Genomic DNA, 12564 nt, shown 5'->3' with positions numbered 1-12564 from the left:
TTGCTCTAAGCAGCCAGTCAGCTAACCTACCAAACTGTTAGTTTGTTTTAATCTGGACTTGTCTAAAGCAGCCACCTGCCTTAAACAGCCACTTGCTCTAAGCAGCCAGTCAGTTAACCTACCAAACTGTCAGTCTGACCACCAAAACAAACTCAACATTATCAAAAAAGTTGTCAGCAGACGACCATTGTTTCAGTTATGGGCGAGCACCTGGATGGAAACACCGATCATCTGTAAGTCAGCTGTATGGCTTCCTCAAATAATTAAACAGCTCAAGCGAGTCCACAATGGTGTGAGGCATGTGATTTAAAGTCAAAGACTACTTGGCCTCTGAGACTGCCAATGAAATTAACTCCGAACAAACAAACTTCCCATACTTTTATCTTTAGATGAAACCCACAAATGCATATCCCAAAACCAAATTTTGAGGAAATCAAATTGGCAAAAACCAACGAAATTTCATGCCTAGAAGATTAAACAATTTCCCAGTTAAACATATTCTTACTAGAGGCGAGGAATTTGTATGAGCCATCGGACTCTGTCCGAGTACACCTTGTTGTCGACGGCCCATTTTGCCAGTTTGTCCCATTCGTCATGTGACTTTCCGTATATAGACAGACGTAGCTCGGCATTCTGATACTTGCTCTCTTCCAGGTCCTGCATCACCTCCTGCAAGGACAGCAATAAAATAATATAACACATATAATGTTTCTTACCAAGGTAGATGCTTTTATTTCATGGTTTTTTTTCAGTGGCTTATTGAAATATAACAGTGAATTACATTTAAAACTTTCACTGGTCCAGACAGTTACTGTAGAATTTTTGTTTTATAGTTTTAACTGATATGGAACTACACCTGTACGCCAACAATTATGCATGTTACAAATCCTTCCAAAAATATTCGTCAATATATCTGAATTTCTTATAACGATATAGAAAAAATACCTACAACAAGAGGGTCATGATGACCCTAAGTCGCTCACCTGTGTAATATGAGCTAGATGTTTCAAATGGCAAACTGACGCTAAAATATTAGAAAGTAGGTCAGTAGGTCACATTCATGGTCACTGAAAGACAGTTTTAAGATTGATGTGCAAAACTGTACATGTCATCCAAATTTCAAGGCTGTATCTTAAAAAACAAGAAAGTAGGTCAGTAGGTCAAGGTCACAGTCAAGTGATCCCTATTCACTTGGGTCATCAGGTAATTATAATTAAACAGTCTAGGAAATATAACCTGATTATTTTTGAAGTATTTTTTCCTATATAACTCATAATTATAACAAGTGACCCCCAGGGCGGGCCTCTTTTCACCCCAGGGGCATAATTTGAATAAACTTGTTAGAGATCCACCAGGCAATGTTACACACTGAATATCAAATGCCTAGGACTTGAACTTTCAGACAAGAAGATCTTTAATTTTTTCCCTACTTAAGTCTATGTTAAACTTGGTACCCCCAGGGCAGGGCCTCTTTTCACCCCTGGGACATAATTTGAAAATTTTTAGTAGAGAAACATTAGGAAAGGCAACATACTTAATATCAAAAGCCTAGGCCTTGCAGTTTCAGGCAGGAAGATTTTTAATGTTTTTTTTCCTGTATCAGTCATGTGGTTTTAGACAAGAAGATTTTTAAAGTTTTTTACTATATAAGTCTATGTAAAACTTGTGACCCCTGGGGCAGGGCCTCTTTTCACCCCTGGAGCACAATTTAAACAATCTTGATAGAAGACCATAAGATGATGTCACATGCCAAATATGAAGGCTCTACACCTTGCGGTTTTGGACAAGAAGATTCTTAAAAGTTTTTCCTTTCGGTTGCCACGGCAACCAGAGTTCTACATGAAATTGAATTCTTTGAAAAATTTTGGAAGGAGACCACCCAAGGATCATTCCTGTGAAGTTTGGTGTAATTCTGCCCAGTGGTTTTCAGGAAGAAGATTTTTTTAGAAATGTTGACAGATGGACACGGACGACGGACATTGAGCAGTCACAAAAGCCCACCATGACCCTTTGGCTCAGGTGAGCTAAAAACATAAAGATCTGTGCTCTACAGCAGTAATACATAAAATAAACCTAAAAACATTTAAGGCTTATTTAACTTTTTCCAACACCAACATTACAACATCATAATTTTAAGTGTTTAAAATAAAATGGTCTAACTTCCACTGAAATATGTCAATATCTGACAAAACAACAAAAACAAAGTGTACAGTTATAAACTTTATCTACTATGTAACATTTATGAAAGTCAACAACTAATTTTACCTTCATTACTTGAGCATAGTATTTTCCATTGATGTAATTGTCCGTCTTGATGAATATCTCCCTGAGTCTACTCTCACCTATAGGGTTATACTTGGCATTGAACTTGTCAAATCTATGGAACGTATTCCTGTCCTGCAAACCAAAATGTTACACAATAAATTATAAGAAGTTAATCATTTTAGTTATCTATCACTAAGTGATGCTAAGAACTTTCACTGATTTGAAGTTTGCTACAATTATTCATAAACATGTAAACCTCAGGTTTCATCAGCTACAATTCAGCCTGCCAAAAATATTGGATCATAATATTTTTATTTTAACACATTTTTTCATCAAAAGTTTCTAAAATTAGTTTTGAAATTTAAAGTTTCCATTCAAGTGTTTGTTTTCTATCATACTTTCGATGATTTCAATGTTTTTTTATTAAGGCATTAAATTGTAATAACTGAGTGAGAAATGCATCCCAGTGCATTAATTTTTCTAACCATCACCCTATATAAAACACACTCATATATTTCCTATAAGACATGAGTTACACAGTAGTTTGAAACTGTATAGAAGATTCCCTATCATATTTTACCTTTTTTCTTAGTTCATTTTCTAACAGTCCAGACCAAATATATATGAGCCGTGCCATGAGAAAATCAACATAGTGGGTATGCGACCAGCATGGATCCAGACCAGCCTGCGCATCTGCGCAGTCTGGTCAGGATCCATGCTGTTCGCTAATGGTTTCTCTAATAATAATAGTCTTTGAAAGCGAACAGCATGGATCCTGACCAGACTGCGCGGATGCGCAGGCTGGTCTGGATCCTTGCTGGTCGCAAACCCACTATGTTGGTTTTCTCATGGCACGGCTCATATAAATAAATAATTTTTTTTTTTCATCTTTGTTTTTGGGTTTAGCGCTTAGCACTGCTTTTCAACAGTACATGTATTTCATTTATTTCATGACGGGTAGCTAGCCAGTGTTCCTTGATTATGTACTAGTACTAAATTGTTCTTCTCAACCTCTCAACATGAATCAGAGGTGGAGGACAGATGATTTTAGACACCAAGTATTGTATCAAATCAAAATGGAGAACAGTACACCTCTTCCAGAGATTATACTCATGACCCTACAATCTGCAGATCTGAGCTCTCCCAAGTGAGCTACCGGTAAGTAGGCAGAATACAAGAGCTGTCACAGGAGACAGCGCGCTCGACTATTTCGATGCTGGATAGTGAAACTGGGCACATTTGAGGAAACTAGAGCTGTAACTTGAGTGTTTATGACCCAATTGAGTATTGCACATAGCAGTCTATGTCAAAAATACAACTTAAAGTATAGTAGGTAAGATAAATGTATCACAACACTACATAAGATCCTAAGTCAAAAGGCATATCATAATATGTGCCTAGATATGACTTGGTAATATGGTGTGGGTGATGAGTGAAAACTATTTTAAGTTTGAATCAAACACGTAATAACAGAGACAAGTGAAATGCTCAAAACTTAAACCTAAAATCTAAGTAAAAAGGGGAATAATTAATGAAAAATTGGTGCCAGAGTTATGCACCTTGGTCATATGGTGTGGGTGATGATGTGAACAACTATTTTAAGTTTGAATCAAATCCATTCAGTAATAACAGAGACAGAGTGAAAGTGCATCAAAACTTTATCCTAAAATTCTAAGTAAAAAGGGGAAATAATTCATGAAAAATTGGTCCCAGAGTTATGCACCTTGTGTCATATGATGTGGGTGATGATGTTGAACAACTATTTTAAGTCTGAATCAAATCCATTCAGTAATAACAGAGATAGAGTAAAGTGCATCAAAACTTTATCCTAAAATCTAAGTAAAAAGGGGGAAATAATTCATGAAAATTGGTCCCAGAGTTATGCACTTGTGTCAATGATGTGGATGATGATGTTGGAACAAGTATTTAAGTTGAATCAAATCCATTCAGTAATAACAGAGATAAGTTGAAAAAAGAGAAAGTGTAAAAAAAACTTTAACCAAGGTGGGGACGCGGAAAGACGCCAATGCCGGGTCGAGTAGGATAGTTCTCCTTATACTCGTATAGTTGAGCTAAAAATCATATATAAAAAATCACTTACCGCATGTACATCTAACAGATCCACACTCAGATCATATGGCTCTAGATTAATACTTTGGAAAACCTACAATACAAAACAGATATACGTCTAGAAGCTTTGCATGTTGTGAAACGAAACGTTATAAAAAGAAACTATGAAGAGGTATTGGAGTTATTGTTGGATTATTATCACACAACACAATTACAGGTCATATGGTGACTTTCCAGCTTTTCATAGTGGAGGAAGACCCAATCTGCCCCTCTAAGCATTATTTTAAGCAGAGAGGCCGGTACCCCTTTGGGAAACAAACCCACCTTCTGTAAGCCCGGGGGGAAAAGGCCTTTCCCCACATAAAGCATTCTACCCTACAGTACTGGGGGGGGGAGGTTTTCAGGGGCCCGTAAACATGCTTCTAGGCCCAAAAATTTTTTAAGAATTAATTCACAATCTTTTTTTTTTTTCAAAAACTAATTTGTTGCTTTTAAAGGGGCTGAAGTTTTTGTTTTAAAAGGGGCAGATAGCTCGAATTTCAGAGTACTTTAAAGGTTTTCCCGAAAGGGTTTTGCAGTCAAAGAATTTCAAAGGTGCGATGGGTCTGAAATAAAAGAGGGACTTTTGGTGCAGAAGGTTCGGAAATAAAGAATTTTAAAGGGTTTTAAAGGCTTGAAGTTCCAGATTTTTTTAGTTTCTGAAGGGGCTGGGAAGGTTTTACTGTTAACCCGCGAAAAAGGGTCAATAACGGGAGTTTACTTTTTCCCTTTTTATTTTGGGAAAAATACGGGCGTAAAAAAGGGGGTGTTTTATTTAAAATCTAACCCGGGCCCAATTATAAAAGGGGGCCCCTATTCGGAAAAAATTAGTATAAGGGAATTTTTTATATTTGTTTTGCATATACGGGTCCCGTATACGCCCGAAAAAATAAAGGGGAAAATTTTCCCCTATATATGGCCCAAAATTTCGGAACTTTTCCCTAAAAAATCCCAGAAAAGGTGTTTATTTTTTTTTTTGTCCGGGTTTAACTAAGTTTTTATTTTTTCTTTTATTCGAGGGTCCTTTTAGAATTTTTTCCCCGTTTTACTGTCCCGTATTTTAGAAAAATTTTCGGAAAAAATTTACGAGCCGAAAATTTTTCCCCATTTTAATTTGTCAGGTCCCGTTTTTTTTCTTTCGGGCTGTGATTGCTGAAAATAGGGGCATATTCCCGGGCTTGTTTTTTTCTAATATACGGGCTTTTTTATTTTTTCCCTAAAACGCATGATATACGGGAGTATACGGAATTTCCCGTATTTTTGTCATATACGGACTGGGGTTCCTTTTAACGGGGCATTTACGGGCCCTTTTTTTTTCTTTAAAATCGGGCTTCGGATTTTTTCCGTTTTACGCATGATATACTAAGTATACGGGTCCCGTACTTTTGTCATATACGGGGCATATAGAAAAACCTGTAAATTTTTGATTATGTAGGGCTTTCCCGTTTTTATCATGGGGATCCCCAATTTCGGGCCCGTATTGTGTCAATTTTTGGGGGAAAAAACAAAATTTTTTATTTTTTTTTTTTTAAAGGGGGTACTGACTAGTTTCCCCTAATTTCATGGTTTTAAACCCCTATCAGACCCGTACTTGGGGTCCCAAAACGGAAAGTATTTGCAAAACTTTTTTTTACGGGGATATACGCCCCCGGGAGTTTTTGATATACGGGCCCGGTTTTTTTTTTTCCCCCTTTATGCAAGATATGCAAGTATACGATTTCCCTATTTGTTTTACATTTAACTGAATTGTTTTGGTTTTTTGGGATTTTGGGGTTAGGACCCGTATTTCTAAAAATTCATTTAAACCGACTTTTCCCGGGAATGCATTTTTATAGTATACCAATTTCCCGTATTTTTTTTTTTTTTTTAAAAATTTTTTTGTATATGGGCACAACCCCTGAAAAATGGAAAAATTAATGTCGGGATAACAAAAGCAAAAAACGGTATGTTTGAAAAAAACAAGACCCAAAACAGGGTAAAGGGGAAAAAAACCCAAATTTTTTAATTTAGAACATGTCAATTAAAAATCACATTTTATTCCCCTTTAATACTTTTTAAAACAGTTTTTTTTTAAAGGGGGTTTTGAATCATTTTCTTTTTGTTTCCCAAAAGAAAAAAGCAAATTAAAAAAGTGAGTAATCAAACATCAAGCTTTCTTTTTTTATTAAATTTTTGTTCATTTCTGAAATTTAAAAATGCAATTGCCCATTTAAAAATTTTTCCCCGGTTTGATTTTAAAATCAGGTTTAGTAACATTCTTTTCCCATTGCTGTACATGTTTTTGTTTTTTCCCCTTTAATGTGATTACCGCTTAGGCTTTTCGATTTGCCGTCTTCCCAAAAAGGCAAATTTTTTTAAAAAACCCCTCTTAAAGGGGGAAGTTTCTTTAAAAAAGCGCATGTTTTGGGTTTTTTACTGGGAAAAAAGTATTAAGCGGTTTCAAATGAGAACCCCCATGGAAAAATTCCTTTTCCCACTCAATAAGTTTTAAACTTTTATCTGTTGTTACGAAAGTCACTGAGAAAGAATGGCTTTATCCGGGGGTGTCCCGTCTGCTCTGTTGATCAAAATGTAAAACTTCACACATAATATATTTTTTCTATCGTGACAATAAATGTTTGTCCCCTTTTCGATTCCCGTAAAAAACTCTTTTGTCAACCTGGAATAAAAAAAAGCCGGCCCTTAAAATTATAAACAAATGGACTCTTGCAAAATTTCCCTTTGGGTCTTTATTTATATCTATTAAAAGAAAGTGAAAATTATGAAATAAATGACCTGTGGTCGCGCCGGGGGAAAAGAAACCCCACCGCAGCGGCAATAAAAAAGTTTTCCACTTCGTTACCAAATTTTAACGCAAGGGAGGGGGTTTAAATTTTTAATGTGGGGTTAAATATACAATTTTTAAACGTAAAAATTAGTTTAAAACATCAAATTTCATGTGTTTCCGCAAAATTATAGTCCCCCCCCCCCCCGTTTTAGTTACGTAAGGGATAAATTTTTCAAACCCCCCTTTTGCCCCTTTTACTAAAAAAAATTTAAAGCCGTGCCCTGGGGGAAAACCAACAAAAGTGGGTTTTGCAAACCCGCATGGATCGGACAAGCCCGCCCCTCCGGGGGCAGTTGGTCAGGAGGCCATCTGTTCCCCTTTCAAAGGGTATTGGAATTAGAAAAAAATGTTAGCGAACAAACATGGATCCCGAGCCGATTCGCGGAAAGCCGGGTTTGGGCTCGATCCATGCTGGGGCGAAAAAAATTTAAAAACATGTTGGTTTTCCCCATGGCCCCAGCTCAATTAATATTTTTTTTTTTTGTTCTTTTTCGGACATCTGGGGCCAGTGGGCCTTTTTTTTTGTTTATTCGGGTTTTAAAAATTTTGGGGGTTTAAATTTTTTTTTAAACCCCCAAAATTGCAACAGTTTCAACCTTTAAAAAAAAGATTTAAATTTAAAATTTTGTCAAAAAGTTTTTTCACCCCTTTTAAAATTTTAAAGGGGTATTACAAAAATTGCCTGGGGTTTAAAAAATTTTTTTCCCGGGCAGTGGTTTTTTTTTAAGGGGGGTCAAAAAATATGATAACCCACTTATCAAGTGATAGGTATTTAAATTTTATGGTTTTTTGGTTAACTGTTAAGTACAAATATTTAGCGCCCTGGTTTTAAAAAAAAGGTTTTGGTCATATTTAAAATTTACAGGTTTTAAAAAAAGGCTTTAAAAAAGAAAAACTGAAAAAAATTTCCAGTCTCGGGAAATATCGTCACTTTTAATTTTTTTAAAATGTCAAATTTGGGCGTTGGGAAAAACCCATTTAAAAAAAAACAGGGCCCAAGCTCAGGGAATTCCTTATTGTTTGTAAAATGTATGGGCCTGAAAGTAAAGGTTTTTTTTGATGTATTTAAAATTTAAGTTTTAAATATTTTAGAAAACCAAATTTTTAAATTCCTAAAAAATTTCTTTTTTTTTTACAAAAAAATAAAGTTTATTTTACATATTTGACTTTTTTCCCCATTTTATTTTAATTTTTTTAATTTAAAATTCATTCAAGTAAAAATCTTTAGTTAAAACCGGGTTTTCCTGTAAATGCATCCGATTAAAAAAAAAATTTAAAGACCCCAAAACTATTTTTAAACGATTACCCCCCCCCCACTCCGTGTTACAAACAACCCAACACTTTGTACGGAAAACGACAAAAATTTTGGGTTATTTGTTCCCGCTTTATCGGTTTTTAAAGATGTTAATAAAAATTGGTAAGGGAAAAAAATTTTTTAGTATTAAAAGTATTTTAGGTCACTATTTAAAATTTTTTTTTAACTTTCAAAAATAATCAAAATTTTTACCCCCAAAATAAAATTGTTTTTATTTTCAACCTTTTTTTTTTATAATCCTTTTAAAAAAAAAAAAAAGGGATGACACCCGCTTAATAGACTTACAAAGTCTGAAGGGATAAAAAAAATCCCGTAATAGTATTAATTTCTTTATTCGACACTGATATTTTCGCAGGGGGGAAAACATTTTCCCCTTAGCCGAGGGAAAAAGATGTTGTAAATTTTTTTGGGAAAAGTGCCATTAGAAAAAAGCTTTTTTTTTGTCCCGATTAAACCGGGGAACCCCTTTTTAAAAAAAAAAGATTGGGAATTTTTAAATTTATTAAAAGCCTTCCCCAAAATTCCCCTTTTTTTAACGGAAAGAATGAACCCTGCTGCCCCCTTATTAATTCTTAAGCTAGCCTTTGGCTACCTAGCTTCTAAAGAATTTTAAAAATTCTATCTGGATTTGTTTTTGTCCTTTCAAATTTAACCCCGTTTAACCCCAATGGGATTCATCAAAAGATTTTTGCACGATATTTTTTTATTTCAAACCTTGCCCAAAATCAACATTTTTTGGGGACTGAAAATCCTTTTTTAAAACTATCGGATGAAAGAATTTAATGAAATTTTAGTTAAAGATTAGGTTTTTGAAGAAATGATAAACGAATGAATGGGAAAAATGAACCCTTAAGGCCCATTTTAATTTTTTTTTAAATTTTAAAATTAAAAAAATTAAAAATGACCCCTTTTTTAAGCTTTGAAAATTTTTTTAAAGCAATTAAAAAAAAACCCGTGTTTCCGAAATTTAAATTGAAATTTTAAATTTATGGGCCCCGGGTTTGTCAAAAAAAAAAATCATTTTTTAAAAATTTTTAAAAAATAAATCAAAAAAGTACTTACTCGTACTTCCTTTCCCTCTTAATTTTGCAAAAAGATTATCGCGTGGGGATCCCCCGAGCCCAAAGTTAACGCTTTTTGGGGTATTGAAAGCGGGGAAGCGTTTACGAAAGGGGATTCTCCCAAAATTTATTTGGAAAACCCAATATCTATGCATTAAAGATCCCCAATTAATTTGCCCCTTTAAATTTTTTGTTATTGGGCATTTTAGGTTTTTTATATTGTCAATTTGCAGGTAAAAAATGTTTTGAAAATTGGGGCAGACCGGGTTACCAGGGTTAAAGGGACATGGGCTAAACTATGATTTATTATATGCCTACAATTATTAAACAATTAAAAAGTTGCCCCCCCTAAAACGGGTTTGGGGGGAAAAAATTTTATTACCCTTTTTTTTTCGGGAGATGGGGGAAATCAGTGTAAATGCTTATATCCTTTGATTTAATGAAAGACCCTTTATTAATCTTTTCCCCCAAAATTTTTTGAGCGTTTTTGTTAATTTTAAGGCCCAAAATTTGGGATTTTATACAGTCCAAACAGTGTTCCCCCCCATCCCGTTTTCCACGGTTTCAAAGGGTTTAAAAATAAAGTAATGTGATGTTCGTAAACCCGTTTTATCTTTAAAAATTTTTTAAATTTTTTTTTCTTAAGATTTATTTTTTTAGTACGCTTGTGACGGTAATGTGTCTTTCTTTTTGTTTAGAATATTTTAAAAATTGACTTTTTACAAAAGGGTGAATTTTGATTAAAATTTTAATAAATGGACCCCTTAAAAAACACGGGGCGTTTGGGCAATTAAATGGAAAGTTTGCAAATTAAAATTTTGGGGGGGAAAAGGGATGGTTTTAAAATGAACCCACTTTCCCTGATATCGGCAGCTAAATGCTTTGGGCCGCCCAGCTACCACCCGGGACTTTCGTTTGTATAATATCAAAATTAAAAAATTTTTTATGTAATATTTGTAAACGCCCATTTATGTTTGGAAATAGAAAATGAATTTATGGAAATTTTACGGAAAAATTTTACATGTTTCCCGGTCAATCTAAGGACCCTCAAACCCCGAGAAAAAAAATTCAGGGGCCCCGTGTTTACTACGTGGGAAAAAGAGGGGGCTAGGAAAAAATTTTTTAATTTATCACATTTCACCCGTGTTAAACCCACTTCGCACTGTTTTGATACCCCGTTTTCGAAGTTTTGGGTTTTAAAATGTCGCAAAGTATAATAAACTTAGGGTAAAAACTTTCCCCATGTGATTTTGCTATTTACGTTCGCAGTTGGGTTTGCTGAAAACGTTTGGGCAAAGTGAAATAAAAACCAACGAAACTAAACGAATATCAGCCCTTTTTTTATAAACAAAAAACAATTTTCCTTTTTGTAAATTACAAACCCAACTTTAAATAAAACTTTCCCTTTTTAAAGACCTTCCATTTAGAAAAATTTCAGATTTCAGCTTTTTTTTTGATCAGCTAACAAAGGGGCCCCACGGTTGTTTTCACATGGGCAATGGTGGGTTTAATTTCTTTCAGTGGGAAGTGGGGTAGTTTCTACCCCCACACGTGGAAATTTTCCCCAAATAAAGCAAAGTGGGAGTAACCCCCGTGGCACAGAAAAAGAAAATAAATTTTTTTGAAAGGGGTTTGTTCGAAACTTTGGCGCAGACACTTTTATATCGATTATTTTTCGTCTGTTTCAAAAATTAGAATTGTTTTAATAAAATAAAGTATCCAAACCCTGGGCTTTATACTTTTTTCAGTACCAAAATTAAAGGAAATTTGTTCCTTTTTTTTCTATAAATATTTGGGGGATTGTAAAGACAAAAACGTTGGGAAAAAGTGCAGAAAAAACCGGTTTTTTTTATGGTTTCATTTGATTTTTCAAAGGGATGAAACAAGGGTGTATTTTTAAAACACTACAAAAAATAGGGATGAATTGATTAATCCTTTTTTTTTTCCAATCGGGTTTTAGATTAAAATTTTTTGAAAATAAATCGGGAAAAGGGCTAGATGAAATGAAAGGATTCATTCATTTTTTATTTAAAAATTTTTACCTTTTTTTTGGTCCCTTGGGAGCTTTTTTTTAGTTCCCTGTCATTTTAGTTTTTAAAAATTTTTTTTTCTTTCATATTTGGGTTCATTCACATACCCGTACAAGTTCGAAAAAAATGCAAAACCCTTTGGCCCTTTTAAAGGCCGGGGGAATATAATTTTTCATTTCCAAAATTGATTGGGGATTTCCCGGGAGTTTTTTAAAAATTAAATTAAATTTTTCCCCGTAATTTCCCCGGGGGTATACGGGAAATATACGGGAATTGGAAAACCAAGCATATACGGAAAATATTAAAAGTCCTTTTTTTCGAAAAAATACAAAATTTTTTAAATTTCCCGTTTTCCGGCTTTAACGGGGGGAAAAATACGGAGTTGTTTTTCGAAAATTAAATGGGAAATTTTTCCCCCGTATTTTCAAAAAATACAAAAAAATATACATACCCGGGGCAATTTTTTCCAAATTGAATATACGGGAAATTACGGGTTGTATACCCAAAGGGAAAAAACGGGAAATTAATCCCCTATTTTTTTAAAAAAACAAAATTTTTTTAAAACCCCTATTTTTTTGGCATATACGGGGAAAAAATACCGGTTTTTTACACCAAGCATTTTTTAGGGACATTTTCGTGCCGTTTTTCGGGAAAAATACAAAAATTTTTTTTAAATCCCCCCTATTTCCGGGATATACGGGGAATACACGGGGGTTGTATACCGAATAAAAAATTTTTCGGGGAAAATTTTAAAACCCCGTTTTTCGAAATTACAAACAAAATATCCCCTAAAATTTCCCCCAAAATTTCGGGAAAAAAGGGGGGTATATGAAAAAATAAAACGGGAAATTTTTACGTCCCCTATTTTCGTAATATACGGGGTTTATGTATTCCCCTACCCCCCAGGGCAAAATACGGGAATATACGGTGTTGGGAAAACCCATCAGAATAAAACCC

General features: G+C 34.4%; 1 protein-coding gene across 1 annotated transcript in view; it reads right to left on the bottom strand.

The window, feature by feature from the left end:
* Positions 1 to 12564, bottom strand: part of LOC123559535 (AMP deaminase 2-like) — a 130537-nt gene that overhangs the window by 28339 nt on the left and 89634 nt on the right. The window contains 3 exon segments of the mRNA XM_053552600.1: positions 506 to 669; positions 2266 to 2397; positions 4367 to 4429. Coding sequence (XP_053408575.1) covers positions 506 to 669; positions 2266 to 2397; positions 4367 to 4429 — 359 coding nt within the window.

The sequence above is a fragment of the Mercenaria mercenaria genome, chromosome 10 (assembly GCF_021730395.1).
Source record: "Mercenaria mercenaria strain notata chromosome 10, MADL_Memer_1, whole genome shotgun sequence".
NCBI lineage: Eukaryota > Metazoa > Mollusca > Bivalvia > Venerida > Veneridae > Mercenaria > Mercenaria mercenaria.
This window is presented reverse-complemented; position numbering and strand designations above follow the sequence as displayed.